Here is an 18,364-nt window from a genome sequence, read left to right as displayed (position 1 = left end):
ATCATTTTCCCACTGAATTGAAATGACACTTTTATTATATTCTGAAGGCGTGTATATTCTGCAAACCCTGATCTGTTTCCAGACAGTTTCTTTCACTGATCTGACAGTTTCTGCACTGATACCATTTTGTTTTAATTAAAAATACGTTTGAATATGTGACAGAGCAAATCTCCCTTAATTATGTCCTTTGACATAATGGTCTGTTTCTTTTGATGTATTTGAAATTGTGAAAAATGTAAAGGTACAAAAATTATAATTCTCTAAGAGACAGATTTGATCATGGTACTTAGTAGGTGCTCAGTAGATAATTATTAAATGAGGAATGTTTGTTGAAAGTCACTGTGTTGTTGAAAACTTACGTTTCCCTGTTGCCATCAGGATAATAGTCGACTTCCTTAGAAGTGCCCTCCAAGCCCTTTATGATCTTAATATTGCATACTGTTTTGCTTTACACCCTTGCACATCATGCTGTAGTCATACCAAACTACCTAAACCTGGCCCAAAACCTTCTGGGAAAAATTCATTAATTTGATTATGTTAAAATTTTTAATTTCTGTATTCAAAAAGAACAAAGGGCTAAAAACAAGACACATGAAAATATTTACAACATGTGTAAGAGACAAAGGATTAATGGCCATAATATGTAAAGAGCCTCTGTTAATAGCAAAAAAAAAAAAAAAAAAAGAAAGAAAAAAAAATAGGCAAAGGATACACATAGGCAATTTTTAGAAGAAATACAGGTAACCAAAACACACGCACAAATTTTTTTAATGCTTAACCTCATAAGTAACCATAGAATGCAAATGAAGACAAAGATATCTTTCACACAGTAGCCTAGCAACATATAAAAATAATGATGATACAGGGTGTTGAGGAAAGTGCCCAGGGAAGGGCACCAATTGTAAGACTGAGGAAGACACTTTGAATGGCAATTTGACAATACCTACCAAAATGTTAAATGAGCTCACACTGGCTCAGAAATTAAAAAAAAAAAAAAAAGAAATTTCATTCTGAAATCAGTCTTGCAGAAATACTTGCACAGGTACATAAGGAGGTATGTAAAACGACGTTTATTACAATATTATTTGCAATTGTGAGAAATGAGTACAGCTTAAATGTTCACTAGGGATATGGTTAAATATATTATGATAGATCCATACAGTAGAATACTATACTGCTATAAAATAGAATAAGGTAGTTTATTTTGAAGTTAACAAACAAGGAAAGATCTCTAAGACATTTAGGGAATAAAGGCTGCTGCAGAACAGTGGCACATAGTATGGTGTGAGTTACATTAAGTAGGGATGTGGTTATATTATATATGTTCATAAATACCCAAAAAAGGATGTATACCAAATGACTGACGGTGAATTACTTCCAGGGAGGGAAGTAGAATAGGAGAGGGGTTGAAGGTCACCCAGTCTTACTCATATACTCCCAAATTTTGTGTGCTTTTGTTTTCATGTAGAATGTGTAAAAAACTTCTGAACATGTATAACTTGTGTAAGGAAAAAACAAAACAGAAAGGGAAAAATGAAGGGGGGAGATCGGAGGGGGAGATGAACCATGAGAGACTATGGACTCTGAAAAACAAACTGAGGGTTCTAGAGGGGAGGGGTGTGGGGGGTTAGGTTAGCCTGGTGATGGGTATTAAAGAGGGCACGTACTGAATGGAGCACTGGGAGTTATACACAAACAATGAATCATGGAACACTATGTCAAAAACTAACGATGTAATGTATGGTGATTAACATAACATAATAAAATAAAATAAAAAAAAAACCCTCACCCACACTTAGGACCTACACAGGGGAGAAAAACATTTTATGATGTAGAAAATTTTTAAATTAACTTCTTTAAAAAAAAAAGCAAAGAATAAAAGACAAATGATAACATGGAGACTACATTTGTTATTTATGTTATCACAAGGGAGTTGCTCTTTACTGTCTGTGTTCAGGGGTCCCTAAGACCACCCTCAGGTTCAGTGATTTGCTAAAAGGACTCAGAACTCAGCAAAATTGTTATACTTAGAGTAGCATGAGTATTACAGTGAAAAGATACAGATTAAAATTAGCAACAAAAAAAAAAAAGCAGGAGAGCAGAGTCCAGGAGAGACCAGGTACAAAGCTTCCAGTTGTCTTCTCTCAATAAGACTCATGCAGATAGTGTTTAATTCTCCCAGAAGTGATGTGTAATAACACATATGCAGTATTGCCAACCAGGGAATCTCATCCAAACTTTGGCATCCAGAGTATTTATTGGACGTTGGTCATGTAGGCATAGCTGACTGGCTGTGTTACCGACCTTCAGTCTCCAGTCCCTCCAGAGATACCACATGGCCCAAGAATCCCACCATAAATCCTATTTTAGCAAAAACTTTCTGACCTGACAAAGCCTCAGGTAAACAGACACTTTTTTTTTTTAATAGTAGCATCATACTGTGGTTTTATTTGCACTTCTTTTTTTTAAAATTTTTTATTGTTATGTTAATCACCATACATTACATCATTAGTTTTAGATGTAGTGTTCCATGATTCACTGTGCATAACACCCAGTGCTCCATGCAGAACGTGCCCTCTTTAATACCCATCACCAGGCTAACCCATCCTCCCTAGAACCCTCAGTTTGTTTTTCAGAGTCCATTGTCTGTCATGGTTTGTCTCCCCCTCCGATTTCCCCCCCTTCATTCTTCCCCTCCTGCTATCTTCTTCTTTTTTTTTTTTCTTAACATATATTGCATTATTTGTTTCAGAGGTACAGATCTGTGATTCAACAGTCTTGCACAATTCACAGCGCTCACCATAGCACATACCCTCCCCAGTGTCTATCACCCAGCCACCCCATCCCTCCCACCCCACCCCCCACTCCAGCAACCCTCAGTTTGTTTCCTGAAATGAAAAATTCCTCATATCAGTGAGGTCATATGATACATGTCTTTCTCTGATTGACTTATTTCGCTCAGCATAACACCCTCCAGTTCCATCCACGTCGTTGCAAATGGCAAGATCTCATTCCTTTTGATGGCTGCATAATATTCCATTGTATATATATACCACATCTTCTTTATCCATTCATCTGTCGGTGGACATCTTGGCTCTTTCCATAGTTTGGCTATTGTGGACATTGCTGCTATAAACATTGGGGTGCACGTACCCCTTCAGATCCCTACATTTGTATCTTTGGGGTAAATACCCAGTAGTGCAATTGCTGGATCGTAGGGTAGCTCTATTTTCAATTTTTGAGGAACCTCCATACTGTTTTCCAGAGTGGCTGCACCAGCTTGCATTCCCACCAACAGTGTAGGAGGGTTCCCCTTTCTCCGCATCCCCGCCAACATCTGTCGTTAACAGAGACACTCTTAACAGGCAGGATGTTGCAAGGCATTATATAGGTTATCTCTCAGGAACCACACCAGGCTAAAACCTTTCCTTAAAATGTGCAGAGTTTGGACCACCCAGACCCATTCAATTAATCCTTTCCAGCACAATATACTTTGTAATAAAGAATTCTTACAAATCAATAAAAGGCAAAATGGTAGAAAGGTGGACAAATGACACAAAGAGTAATTTATAAAAGATGAAATATGAAAGCTAAAAATATAAAAGTTCTGCCTCCCATGTTATCTAAGAATTAATATTAAAGCAGCAATCATATACTGTTTATGTATTATATTTTAAAAGAATAATGCTTATTAGTCTTGGCTAATGGTCACTCTCATATATGGTTGATGAATTAGTGAAATGATACAACCTTCCTCAATAATTTTTTACCTTCGTTTTGATCCAGCAGTTCCACTGCTAGGAATTTACCCTAAAGAAATATGCAGACAGAATTATGCCAAAACTGTACATTGTTTGCTGTTGTCTATAACAGCAGAAAGAAAGAAAGAAAGAAAGATAGAAAGTTCCTGAAAAAGTTTATTAATAATGAAGTTGTTAAATAAATTTTGGCTATTGCATGCATTGATTGTACTAGGACACTAATTTTTTTTATTTTTTATTTACTTGTTTATATATTTATATGTGTATAAATATATATTTATGTTTATTTATTATTAATTTTTAATTCCAGTATACTTAACATATAGTGTTACATTAACTTCAGGTGTACAATAATGATCCAGCAATTCTGTATATTACTCAGTGCTCACCATGATAAGTGTACTCTTTAATCCCCATCACCTATTTCACCTATCCCCCACCCACCTTATCCCCCCTACCCACCTCCCCTGTGGTAACTATGAGTTTGTTCTCTATATTTAGGAGTCTGTTTCTTGGTTTGTCTTTCTCTTTTTTTTTTCCTTTGCTCATTTGTTTTGTTTCTTAAATTCCACATATGAATAAAATCATATGACATGTGTCTTTCTCTGACAGACTTATTTCAGTTAGCATAATATTCTCTAGCTCCATCCATGCTGTTGCAAATGGCAAGATTCCATTCTTTTTGATGGCTGAGTAATATTCCTCTGTGTGTGTGTGTGTGTGTGTGTGTGTGTGTGTGTGTGTGTGTGCGCGCCACATTTTTTTTTTTTTACAATCTGTTTTTGTTTTTTTTTTTTTTCTGTGTGGAAAGTGACCATTTTTTTAATTTAAATTTTATTAGCATATAGTGCAATACTGGTTTCTGGAGTAGAATTCAGTGATTCATCACTTACATACAACACACAATGCTCCTCACAACAAGTGCCCTCTTTAATACCCATCACCCATCCCCCACCCACATCCCTCCATCAACCCTCAGTTTGTTCTCTGTCTTTAAGGGTCACTTATGGCTTGTTTCCCTGTCTCTTTTTCTTTTCCCCCTTCCCATATGTTCATCTGTTTTCTTTCTTAAATTCTACATATGAGTGAGACCATATGGTATTTGTCCTTCTCTGACTGACTTATTTCACTTAGCATAATACACTCTAGCTCCATCCATGTCATTGCAAATGGCAGGGTTTCATTCTTTTTGATGGCTGAGTAATATTCCATTGTATATATATACCACATCTTCTTTATCCATTCATCAGTTGATGGACATTTGGGCTCTCTCCATAGTTTGGCTGTTGTTGATAATGCAGCTGTAAACATTGGGGTGCATGTACCCCTTCAAATCTGTATTTTTGTATCCTTGGAGTAAATACCTAGGAGTGCAATTGCTGGGTGATAGGGTAGTTCTATTTTTAACTTTTTGAGGAACTTCCAAACTGTTCTCTAGAGTGACTGCACTGGTTTGCATTCCCCCCAACAGTGCAAGAGGGTTCCTTTTTCTCCACAGCCTCACCAACACCTGTTGTTTCTTGTGTTGTTCATTTTAGCCATTCTGACAGGTGTGATATCTTATTGTAGTTTTGATTTGCATTTCTCTCATGATGAGTGATATTGAGCATTTTTTTCATGTGTCTGTTGGCCATCTGGATGTCTTCTTTGGAGAAATGTCTGTTCATTTCTTATTTATTTACTTACTTATTTATTTACTTATTATTTTAAATATTCCTGGTGTGGAGCCCAGTTCAGGGCTTGAACTCACAACCCTGAGATCAAGACCTGAACTGAAATCGAGAGTCGGACAGTTAACCGACTGAGCCACCCAGCCACCCCTGCTCATTTCTTCTGCCCATTTTTAATTGGATTATTTGTTTTTTGGCTGTTAAGTTGTATAAATTCTTTATGTATTTTGGATACTAGCCCTTCATCAGGTATGTCATTTGCAAACATCTTCTGCCATTCAGTAGGTTACCTTTTACTTTTGTTGATTGTTTCCTTTGATGTGCAGAAGCTTTTTATTTTGATGAAGTTCCAATAGTTTATTTTTGCTTTTATTTTCCTTGCCTCAGGAGACCTATCTAGAAAAATGTTGCTATAGTCAATGTCAGAGACATTACTGCCTGTGCGGTCTAATAGAATTTTTTATGGTTTCAGGTCTAACATTTAGGCCTTTAATCCATTTGAATTTAAATTTGTATATGGTATAAGAAAGTGGTCCAGTTTCATTCTCTTGCACATAGCTGTCCCGTTTTCCCAACACCATTTGTTGAAGAGACTGTATGACCCTAATTTTTTAATGATATTTAGAGTTTTGTCTTCTGTCCTGAAGTGATATACACAATATTGTCAATTAAAATCCACGTTTCAAAAAAGAAAATTATATATGTAATAATGATATATATATGTATATATAATTATAATATGTGTGTATATTTGCATAGAAAAAGACTGCAAGTATATATCCCCAAAAAAGTAACTGGTTATCTCTGGGTGATGGTATGATTTTCTTTCTGCTTTTCTATATCTACAAAAAAACTTTGTTTTAATATTTGTCAGAAAATAAAATGAAGGTATTTCCAAGGTAGAGAAAGGGTGTGGGGAGAGATCAGTCTGGCTACAGTATGAAGAAAATATTGGACTAAAGTTAAGGACTAGTTCGATGAGTGTGGCAGTAGTCAAAGTGAGAGATGATAGTGGCTTGAATCAAGGTAGTGGAATTGAAGATGGAGCATTCACTACATATTTAAGGGGATAAATTTACCAGGGTTTGACTTTAATTGAAGAGAGAGACTAAGGGAAAGAAAGAGAGGTCAGGAATGGCACTCAGGTTTCAGGCTTGCTGGTGCTATTCATTGAGATAGGGAATTTAATAGGAGAGTAAAAATAATATGTAACATGTAAATATGGCTACCATGTGCTATTATGTTCTAAATGTTTTCAGAATATTCACTCACTTAATCCTCACAACAAACCCATGAGGTAAGTACTATTATTATTAGTTTTGCAGATGAGGAAAGTGAAGCATAGAAAGGTTGACTAACTTACACAACCAAACTCACACAGCTAGTAAGTTGTGGAGCTGGGAATCAAACCCAATCAGTTTGGCAGTAGAGTTGGTATTCGTACATACTTCACTCTCTTGCAAATATATGACAAGAGACTTAAGAGAAAATGAGTTTTGGACATGTTAGGTTTGAGAAATCTGAGAGACATCTGCCTGGGGATGTCCACTAAGGTAGTTGGGTATGTATGTGGTTATGTAGCTCAGAAGAGATGATCAGTGAAACCATGGCAGTGGGTAAAGCTGAAGGAAGCCACCTGAGAGTAAATAGAAGAGAATAAATACAAATACTAACAAATGGATATAACTGTATTACAAGTGAATGATATAACCACACTGAAGGAAGTGGCAAAGAAAAAAACTCAAGTAACTTCAGGAAACACTCTCTTGGTTGGATACTGTATAACTAAAGACAAAGAGAACACTACATAAATGCTGTAATCAAGTTAATAAATGTGTTTCTCACAGGGATATGAGTTAATTCTGAAACTATGTATATACTAAAATGAACAAATAAGTAAATATATTGTGGATACTAAGAGTCAACAATTTTTTATTGTTGAAGAAAGAAGTTACTAATGACAAAAGGAAGAAGACTAAAATGAGCCCTGAGGTATTGGATTGGAATCAGGTGTCAGTATGAACTCATGGCATTTAATACATAGATGAACACAATAGAAGTATGTATGTGTATGATTAATATGCATACATATATATCTTTCCTATCTCTGCTAGAGGGCCTAGAAGCAATGATACCCCAGTAGCAGTGAGCACACCTAGCACTCAGATCTTTGTTTCTAAGCATTTCTCCAATAAGAGGAACTCTGGCTGTTGGACAGGTAGTTGATTTCCAGGGCTGGGCAGGGATAATACAAGAGTCTGAAACATTTTATGGTGCCAGGAAGTGCTCAAAATAGGATAGAGGCTGGTCAAAATAACATAGGAGCCTTCTATTAGCCAAAACTGAAACAATTTGTACAATAAAATAAATAATGATAATATTGGAGTTTATAAAACAAAATAAATATTCATGAGTTTATAGAGATATAAATAAATTAGTAAATAAATGATAAGAGATAAGGAGCAGCTTTTCCTTACAGAAAAATTCCAATTAATAAATTAGTGGGAAAGAGAGAAATAGAGAAATCACCATTAGGCAAACACCATATTACTAATTGTTGCAGACAAGATACACTGATGGATGCTAAAATTAGTGGGTTTCACATATGATCTCACTCATATGTGGAATTTAAGAAAGAAAACAGATGAACATATGGGAAGGGGGAAAAGAAAAAAAGGAGAGAGGGAAGCAAGCCATAAGTGACTCTTAAAGACAGAACAAACTAAGGGTTGATGGAGGGATGTGGGTGGGGGTTGGGCTAGGTGGGTGATGGGTATTAGAGGGCACTTGTTGTGAGGAGCATCGTGTGTTGTATGTAAGTGATGAATCACTGAAATCTACTCCAGAAACCAATATTGCACTATATGTTAACTTAAAAAATTTTAAATAAATAAAACTTAAGGCAAGCTAAAAAAATGAAAATAAAATAAAATTAGTGGGTTTGAGAAGAATCCAGATATTTGTATAGTATCTCCCCAAGATATTTATTAGCTGCGAAGAGAAAGATGGTAGCTTTACAATGGAGAAACGGGGTAAACACCACCTTAACCCAGTGATAAAGGTTAAAATTATCATTAATGAGGCATATCAGCAGCATAAACCCATGAATATGATGCACTAAGAAAGATACAAAATCACTTCTGTGATATTCCAAAAAATACTTAACTTCTTTCCAATCATGAGAAAACATCAGACAAACCCAAATTAAGGGACCCTGTAAAATAACTCATCAGTACTCTTCAAAAGTAGTAAGCTCATGAAAGACAGAAAGGCTGAGGAACTTATAGATTGGAGAAGACCAAGGGGGAAAAAAGCAACTAAATGCCATGTGAGATCCTGGATCAGAGAAAAAATATTAGTGGAGAAACTAGTAAATTTTGAATAGTTTGAATTAATAGTATTATACCAATTTAAGTTCCTGCTTTTGATTATTGTACCCTGGTCTTATAAAACATTAACATTAGGACAAGTGGGGTGGAATGTATGTGGGAATTGTGTACTGCTTTTGCAACTTTACTATAAGTCTAAAATTGGTTCAAAATAAAAAGTTAAAAAATTAAAAAATAGAAGAGTAAACACCAGAACCCTTTTATTTACTCACTTAGCAAATATTATTGAGTACCTACTATGAGCCACATACTGAGAGCATTAAAAGTAGAATAGTAGGGCGCCTGGGTGGCTCAGTTGGTTGAGCGACTGCCTTCGGCTCAGGTCATGATCCTGGAGTCCCGGGATCGAGTCCCGCATCGGGCTCCCTGCTCGGCAGGGAGTCTGCTTCTCCCTCTGACCCTCCCCCCTCTCATGTGCTGTCTCTCTCATTCTCTCTCTCTCAAATAAATAAATAAAATCTTTAAAAAAAAAAAAAAAAACGTAAAAAAGTAGAATAGTAAATAAGACAGAACAGCTTCCTGCCTTCATGGAGATTAACATCACACAATGGTGAGGTATAAATAAAAATAATGACTATACAAATAATTACAATGATAAAAAGTGCTAGCAAAAACAGGAAGATGTCAATGAGGGACCTCACTTGGTCTGTGATACCAAAATCTTCCTTGATTTAAGCTGAGACCTGAAGGAAGAGTAGGTACCATCTGGAGAGGAGGGGCAGGGGAGTATGGCACACTTAAGGACTTAAAAGCAGAACAGTGTAAATGAAGCCTTAAAAACAAGCAGGAGAGTGGCTTGAGAAGTCAGGAAGCGGTCACAGGATTTTTTATGGCCCTGTACTCCAGCCTAAGAACTGTAGAGAGCCACTAAAGAATTTCAAAGTGAAGGACTGATGTGATCAGGTTTGTATGTATACTTTACAAGTAAAGATGCCTTTACTTCATCTGTGGAGGGAACAAAAATAGATAATGGAAAATCCTAAGGAACAACAATCTGTAAATGATAAGAAGAGGAAAAGGGACTAGTGCATAGCTCACTGAGAAAGACGGTGGACATAAAGCAAAACACAGTTGTCCGCAGTGTCAGATACCCATCAGAGCTCAAGAAGTAACGAACTCCATTGCTTGAACAACATCAGGGTTTCTGGTATTCCTACCCAGAGCAGTTTCAGTGGTGTGCTGATGGTGAACAGAGGAAAGGTCATAGATAATCGAAAAATAAATAGGTAATGAGGAAGTAGAGACAAGTATTGACAATCCTTTGAAGAGTTGTAGCCTTGAAAAAAGAATGGGTGGTAGTTACAAATGGGCACATAGTCAGTGAAAGTTTTTAATGTTGGGAGATATAGTAAAAGGTTTTAAATTATGACAGGAAGGAGTCAATAAAAGTGACAGATAAAGTTGAAGATAGAGGAATGAGAAGATACATGCTAGATTCGGGCCTGTAGTCAGTCTAGAGAGAAAGGTCTGATTCCAGGGAAGAAATACTTCTTAAAGCAAGTCCCTGGGCCAGGAATACCCCCCAGAGATGCTATTTCATTACGTCTGGGATAGGACCAGTGAATCTGCTTTTCAGCAAATGGCATGATTCAAGCGATCTTCAGACCACACTATGACAAACACTGCTCTTTTTTCTATTTTTCCATTATGTTAAGCCATTCCTGTCTTCATTTCCTTACCCATCCATCCAGTCCAGAACCTAAGGTCTCCTGATTCATAGTCTAGTGTTTTATAAGGTAAGAAAGACTTCAAAAGTGCTGTGGTACTGGAAGTAGGTGACTGAAATAGAATGAAGGTGAAAATCATTGGCATTGAGGAAGTTAAGGAGATGAGAGGCTCTGATAGTTGCTCTGAATTCCTGCTTGCATCAGAATCACTTGTGAGGCACTTAAAAAAAATGTGTAGATGCCAGACTTCATCTCAACAGATTCTGGTTTAGTAGCTCTTGGGTGGAGCCTGGACATGTATACATTTACATATGTGTAACTTAAAATCTGGGCTGAGTTTAATGCACAGCCCCGATTGAGAACTACTACAGAAGTTTTCTACACGGTCGATAAAGTTCACTCAGATTTTTGGAAGAGCTTGGAGGGAAGGGTGTTAAGTCCAAAGTCATTTTTCATCTGAATTGAGTATAATTCTGGTATTCCTTAGGCAGTCAAGGGAATTTGTTACTTTCCAAGCCATCATGGTTACTTATTTGAAAAAGCCTGTGGTAATCCCACAGCCTTCTCTGGAAAAGTCTATGTGTGTATTGTATGAAAAATTACACACTGTTTGGGGGTGGGGAGTGGTTGGTTTTGGGCAGTTTTGTGTATGTATCTTTCCAATACAGGAATTAAAAGGGAAATTATGAGAAGAAAGGAGATCAGATTTAAAAAATGGTAGAGGGGTGCCTGGGTGGCTCAGCCAGTTAAGCGTCTGCCTTCAGCTCAGGTCAAAATGTCAGGGTCGCCTAGAGCTCCGTATCAGGCTCCCTGCTCAGCGGGGAGTCTTCTCCCTCTGCCTCTGCCTGTCGCTCCCCCTGCTTGTGCTCTCTCACTCTCTCTCAAATAAATAAATAAAATCTTTTAAAAAAAAATGGTAGAGAACAAGTGCTAAGAAGAACTTCAAAGTATACTAGAAGGAACCTAGGGCTGTGAACCAGGGGATCTTCAGTTTTAGAATCCTTCATTAAACCAAAAAACTGAGAACTAAATCAGTGTTTCCAAAGATGTGTTCTTTGGAACCCTAGTCCCACCAGATGCCATAAAAAATTCTCAAATAACAAAATTTGCATAGAATATATAATATATCTGACACAGTCCTCATCTCCTTGGGTTTACACATAATGAAGGAGAAACCCTGTTCTGCCTAACTTGGTAAATGCAGGGTTTTTTTGGTTGTGAATAGGTGGTTTTGAGGTGATTGGGTTTGAAACGTCAGAGCATTCACATAGATTCTGTCTGTCTCTTTAGAGAGTAGGACCTTTTTAGACCTTTGCTTGGTGAAATAGGACCTGCTTCTTTTTTTTTTTTTTTTTTTAAAGATTTTATTTATTTATTCATTTGAGAGAGCGAGAATGAGAGAAAGAGAGAGCACATGAGAGGGAGGAGGGTCAGAGGGAGAAAGGTCTGCTTCTTAGTCAGCTGGTTGTAAAATTTTGGATTCATGCCATATCTTGAGCAGTGAATGGCTTCCTCATCTAATAGGACAATTCCACTGGAACTGTGATCTCTTTTTAAAAAAATTGCTTCCCAGGAATGACTTCATTATTCAGTTCCATTACTAACTTTTGAGAGAAATTTTCCAGGCCAAGCTTTGTGAACAGAAAAAGAATGTATTCTCCCATGTTTATTAGCAATTCAATACATTTTACTCTCTTGTTAATTTTGGTGAAAGTCTTTCTGAAAATCTTTCACTAAGGAAGGACCACATGTTTTTTTTTCTGAGAAGGTGGGTAAGAACTGAGGCTAAAGTTTATTGTAGCTGATGGATCTGTACATCTCTGCTTTTTGTAATGTGTGAATCTGAGAAATTCTAAAAATGCTTTTTGACTGTTTTTAAGGAATTCTATACCGTAGCGTGCCCTATCTTTATGAACGGGTAGTTTATATGTTTCTTTACAGACTCTCTAGGTCCCGAGGTGACTGAGGCTGCTGGATTTCTTTTGTTGACTGGTGCATCTCATTACAGGTGCTCAATCTGATATTGTATCTTACAAGATCCCTGCCAGGAGAGAGATTCGAATATCATAGTGAAGTCTGTACATGAAGGATTGATGCCTTTAGGGGAAAAAAAGTAATAGCCACCTTCAGGAACTGCCACATCTCAACTCTGCATGAACAAAGCAAGATTCTGAGAGTGGCTGCCCCTGAGAAGCAGAAATCATTCTGGGGATAGCCACTGGCTCCTGAGGTTCTATCAGAGATGAGGCACCTTTAACACCTGAGAGTGACTATTCTCCGTAAGGCACTGGAAAATCAGCTTTCAGGGACTGACAAGGACACTGAAGCTGTTAGTAATAGTGTATCTACTGATGTCCTTCTAGAAGAGAGCAAAGCTTTGGTGATATTACAACTTAAGAACTGCAAAGAGGTGTAGTAATCCTGGTGGAGGACTGATTCCAGGTACTCAAAAAGGAAGGTAAACATTCTGAAAAATGAGAAGAGTGACATCTCCTTTGTGTATTATTAGATCATCTTAAAAAGAGTAAAGGAAAGAAGATCTCTGGAGTTTGAGTTTGGGGATGAATTTATCCCCTTAAAGAATAAGATTAGTCCCAGGTGCCTGGGTGGCTCAGTTGGTTAAGCGACTGCCTTCGGCTCAGGTCATGATCCTGGAGTCCCTGGATCGAGTCCCGCAACGGGCTCCCTGCTCGGCAGGGAGTCTGCTTCTCCCTCTGACCCTCCCCCCTCTCATGTGCTCTCTCTCATTCTCTCTCTCTCAAATAAATAAATAAAATCTTAAAAAAAAAAAAAGAAGAAGAAGATTAGTCCCTCAACATGTTTTCTGTATCAGCTCATCTCAGTGGTTCTCATTTCCTACTTAGAATCACTTGGAGACTTTAGAATTTAAAATGCTGTTTCCCAAGCCCACCCCAGACCAATTTGTATAATACTGGATTTATCCAAATCTCTGGGCTAGATGGGTGATGGGTATTAAGGAGGGCACTTGTTATGATGAGCACTGGATGTTGTATGTAAGTCATGAATCACTGAATTCCCCTCCTGAAACCAATATCCCACTATATGTTAACTAACCAGAATTTAAATAAAAATTTTAAAAAACAAAAACAAAAAACAAATCTCTGGGAATAGGGGCTGAGCATTGGCATTTTTTAAAAAAATTCCCCAGGTTGGGGCGCCTGGGTGGTTCAGTCGTTAGGCGTCTGCCTTTGGCTCAGGTCGTGATCCTGGAGTCCCTGGATCGAGTCCCGCATCGGGCTCCCTGCTCAGCGAGGTGTCTGCTTCTCCCTCTCTCACTCCCCTTGCTTGTGTTCCTTCTCTCACTGTGTCTCTCTCTGTCAAATAAATAAATAAAATCTTAAAAAAAAAATCCCCAGGTTGTGTAGTCAGGGCTAAAAACCACTGAGCTTTCTTGAGCTTCCCATATGCCACAATAAGAGAAAGAGAAAATCTTACATTGAATTCCTCAATAAGTTATCCAGCCTTTAAGCTTATGTCCTAAAGGGCTTCTCTCTAAACTGTCTGCCATTCTAACAGGAAACAAAAATTCCAAGAGTTAGTGTCAGCATTATTACCATGTATTTACCAGATGCTTCTTTTTTTCTTTTTCCCAGTTATGCCCTCTCACAATGCTATACTTTCCCAAGGGGGGAACATGGAGGAGAAAGAAATGAGTGATGGATCACAGATAGTCAGGTCTCAGGTAAGTTCAGTTTTACTCTCCTCTGAAATGCTGTTACAGTTCTAAGAATATGGGTACTTTTATTTTTCAATTCTCAGAAGTGAATCCAGAGCCCTTTAGACTCTTGGGACAGATAATTTCTATAGGATGTTTCCCATTCACCTTATATCCCCTTTATAGCTCTTCTCTCCTTCCAGCATTTTTAGCAGATCATGGGCTCATGTCTGGGCTAGATATTGTATAAGAAACAAAAGAAACTATAGACTATCTTTTGATCACCCATCACTTAAACAACTCACCAGACTTTAAACAACACTTGCCGTTCTCTCTGTAAACAATCAGTGATGCCCAGGTCACAATGACTGCTTGGAGCTAATGGCATTATTAAATATGCCTGAGGACATCTGCCAGGAGTTAATGTTTATCAAGAATCTGTTGTACCTCTTGCAAAACCTGTTTAAGCCTATTGTTACTGTTCTATAATTTGATTAAGTATTATGTAAGCTGATGAGGTAGAACTATGACGAGGAGTTGTTTCTGTGAAAACTAGTTGAATGCTTTGGAAAGACCTTATAAATGCCAGTCACCTTCTAAAAAATTGCTATCAAATTATGTGTGAGCAAACTGTAACACACTGAAGGAAAATCATAAAAATCTTAGAGGATTCTACACCTATATTAGTTCCCAAGTGTCCCTTGCTTGTTGCATTTTAATGAAACAGAAACTGATGCATTATGGGTATGGACATATGATCATTAAAATCACTCTCAGAAAAGGTTTTGTTTCACATCAAAAGAGCACATGAATATACAATTATATATTTCAAATTAAAATGTTTAAGATATCTTCTATGGATCTCAACTTTAACTAGCTTTTTAGCTTAACACACCAGATACTAGTATCAGTTGCTTCAAATAGGAAGACATCTCTTGTTCCAAATTATATGAGATAAACATTATCTGTAGGTAGCCAATAAACTCATCGGAGGAGATTTTTACACACCTAAACCACACAACATTTAAAAAAGTGTAATGTTGGACTGCTACTAAGAATACAAAATACAACAAATACAAGAGGTACTCAGAGAAAGGAGAAATTTTATTGAGACTAGAAGGATGAGGGTAGGCTTCATAAAGAAGGTGGAGTTTGAATTTGTGCTGATACTGGTTAGATTTGAAGATTAAAGAAGACGGGGCCATTGCAGACAGGAAATAAAATTTATGCAAGAGCAGGGACAATAAGGAGACTGTCAGCTCGAGTTGAGCATTTATTTGGAATGTTACTGCTTTGGGATCTTTGGGTTGCAGGGAATAGATTTATTCAGTTTACTCTTAATGATAAGACTCCCCACAGACAGGGCTAGAAAGACATCAAGAACTAAAGTGATATATCTGCTTCTTGGCATTCTAGCCAAAGGAGTTTGTTTTAATTCTCCAGAATGACTTATTATGTTAAGAAAGAAGATGGTTCATTCAACAAAGTATTTTTTGAGCAGCTACAACGTGCCAGAAATTGTTCTTTGCATCAGATATACATCAGTAAGCAAAATAGGTGTTCTTAAATCCAAGTTGCTTATAGTGTAACAGAAACAGTCACTCAACAAATATAGTAAGAATTGCAAATTAAGATGTTTATTATACAAAATAAGAATAAGGTGCTGTGAATGTGCATTAGAGAATCAGGGAAGAAACTCTCTAGGGAAGTGAAATTTAAGGTCAGATGTGAAGGATATATAAGAGTTATAAAAACTAAGTGGGGAAAAAAAGCATTTTAGGCATGTGGTAAATATTATGTGTAAAAACCATGGGTATATTTAAGAAGTTGAAAGGCCACCATTGTTGGAATGGAGGAAGGGAGAGAATGACTTGAGATAAGCTTGGGGAAGTATGCATGGCCTAAGTATACAGGCCCTTGTGGCCATGAAGAAAAGCTTGGGTTTTATTCTAAATGTAGTAGAAAGCCTTGGAAGGAAGTTAAGCAGGATAGTAAAATAAAAATTAACTGAATTCCACTTTAAAAATCACCCAGGTGTGGGGTGCCTAGGTGACTCAGTTGGTTAAGTGTCCGACTCTTGGTTTCAGCTCAGGTCGTGATCTTGAGGTCGTGTGATCAAGCCCCTCATTGGGCTCTGTGCTCAGCGTGGAGTCTGCTTCAGATTCTCTCTCCCTCTCCCTCCTGCTCTGTCAAATAAATAAATAAAATCTTAAAAAAAAAAAAATCACCCAGGTGTGTGTTATATGACAAGTGAATTTGTGAGCAGCAAGAAAGGAAGGAGGAGAAATCCACTTAGGAAGCTACTGCCATATTGTATATGATAGAAAATAATAGCTTAAAACTAGAAGGTGGAGAAAAATAGGTGGATTTGAGGGCTTTGCTTTGGGAAACAGTAGAGATTAGCAAGAGTGGTAAAGGCAAAGGAAGAAAAAAGGTGATTTCAAAAAGATGTAGCCCAGGAAGTGGCAGGGTAATAGTAAATCAGCTCATGTCACTGCTCTGCTCAAAATGCATGGTTCCCATTTCACTCAGAGTGAAAACCAAAGTCTTCATGATGGCCCAGACAGTCCTACGGAATCTGGGCCTGTTACCCCTCTAACTTCATCATTTACTTTTCTACCCCTTGCTCATTCCACTCTAGCCACAGTGGTCACATTCTTCTTCCTTGAACATGCCACACACACTGTTGCCTTAAGGCCTTTGTACTGCTAATTCAAGTCTTTTTTTCAAATATCACCTCTCCGGTGACATCTTTCCTGACCATCCTTTGTAAAGTTGCAACTGCCTCACCCCTCACTTTGTCAGACCCTCTTACTCTACTCTTCTTTTATCTTCTAACATAATGTATAATTTACCCAGTTACCATGTTTTTTGTCTACTTTCCCCTGCTAGAATGTAAGTAAGTTTCATAAGGGTGGGAAGTTTTAGTCTTCCCCCCTCCCCGGTATATCTCAAGCACCATGATTGTCACATAGGAAGTACTAAATATTTCTTGAACAAATAGGAACTGGCATATTATAAAGATTGCATCTCAGACCAGTGGTGAAAAGATAGTTTATTCAATAATTGATGCTGACATTTCTGGGAGCCATCTGGAAAAAGGTAAAGTTGAATCCATACCTCATACTTTACATTAGGATAGTCCTCAAATGGATCAAAGATTTAAATGTGAAAAATTAAGCCATAAAAATTTTATAAGAGGGGCGCCTGGGCCGCTTAGTGGGTTAAGCGTCGGCCTTTGCCTCAGGTCATGATCCCAGAGTCCTGGGATCAACCCCCATGTCGAGCTTCCTGCTTAGCAGGAGAGTCTGCTTCTCCCTTTCCCTCTGCCCCTACCACTGCTCATGCTCACTTTCTCTCTCTCTCTCTCTTTCTCTCACTTTCTCTCTTAAATAAATAAAAATCTTGGGCACCTGGGTGGCTCAGTTGGTTAAGCAACTGCCTTCGGCTCAGGTCATGATCCTGGAGTCCTGGGATCGAGTCCCACATCGGGTTCCCTGCTCAGCAGGGAGTCTGCTTCTCCCCCTCACCCTCCCCCCTCTCATGCTCTCTCTATCTCATTCTCTCTCTCAAATAAATAAATAAAATCTTTAAAAAAATAAAAATAAAAATAAATAAATAAATAAATAAATAAAAATCTTTTAAAAAAATTATAAGAAAAAAATGGAAGATGTAAGAGACCAGACACCATAAAACTCCTAGAAGAAAACAAAGGTGGTAAGCTCCTTGGCATCGGTCTTAGTGATATTTTTTGGGATCTGACTCCAGAAGCAATGGCTACAAAAGCAAAAATAAACAAATGGGACTCCACCAAACCAAAAGGCTTCTGCACAGGGAAAGAAACCATCAACAAAATAAAAAAGGAACCTACTGAGTGGGAGAAGATATTTGCAATCACATATCAGATAAGAGGTTAATACCCAGAACATACAGAGAACTCATATAGGTCAGTAACAAAAAAAAACAAGCAATCCGATTTAAAAAATGAGCAGAGGATCTGAATAGACATTTTTTCCAAAGAAGACATACAGACCAATGAAAAGATGCTCAACATCACTAATCATTAGGGAAATGCCAGCCAAAACCACAGTGAGATATTACCTCACACCTGTCAGAATGACTGTTATCAAAAAGATAAAAATTAACAAGAGTTGGCAAGGCTGTAGAGTTGTTGGTGAGACTACATTAGTGCAGCCACTGT

General features: G+C 37.6%; 1 protein-coding gene across 3 annotated transcripts in view; it reads left to right on the top strand.

The window, feature by feature from the left end:
• ZNF713 (zinc finger protein 713) overlaps positions 1-18,364 on the top strand; it is a 54,367-nt gene that overhangs the window by 739 nt on the left and 35,264 nt on the right. For 2 of the 3 annotated variants that reach the window (XM_036115300.2, XM_036115296.2), the window contains exon 2: positions 14,102-14,190. The exons of the other annotated variant lie outside the window; for it this stretch is intronic. Coding sequence is in view for 1 of the 2 variants with exons in the window: in XM_036115296.2 (XP_035971189.1) it covers positions 14,104-14,190 (87 nt within the window). In the remaining variant the exon portion in view is untranslated. The remainder of the gene's footprint in view (positions 1-14,101; positions 14,191-18,364) is intronic. 3 annotated transcript variants of the gene reach the window in all.

Source organism: Halichoerus grypus, chromosome 6, assembly GCF_964656455.1.
Source record: "Halichoerus grypus chromosome 6, mHalGry1.hap1.1, whole genome shotgun sequence".
NCBI classification, from domain to species: Eukaryota; Metazoa; Chordata; class Mammalia; order Carnivora; family Phocidae; genus Halichoerus; species Halichoerus grypus.
The sequence above is the reverse complement of the archived record's forward strand: the minus strand, read 5'-3'. Positions and strand labels throughout refer to the sequence as shown.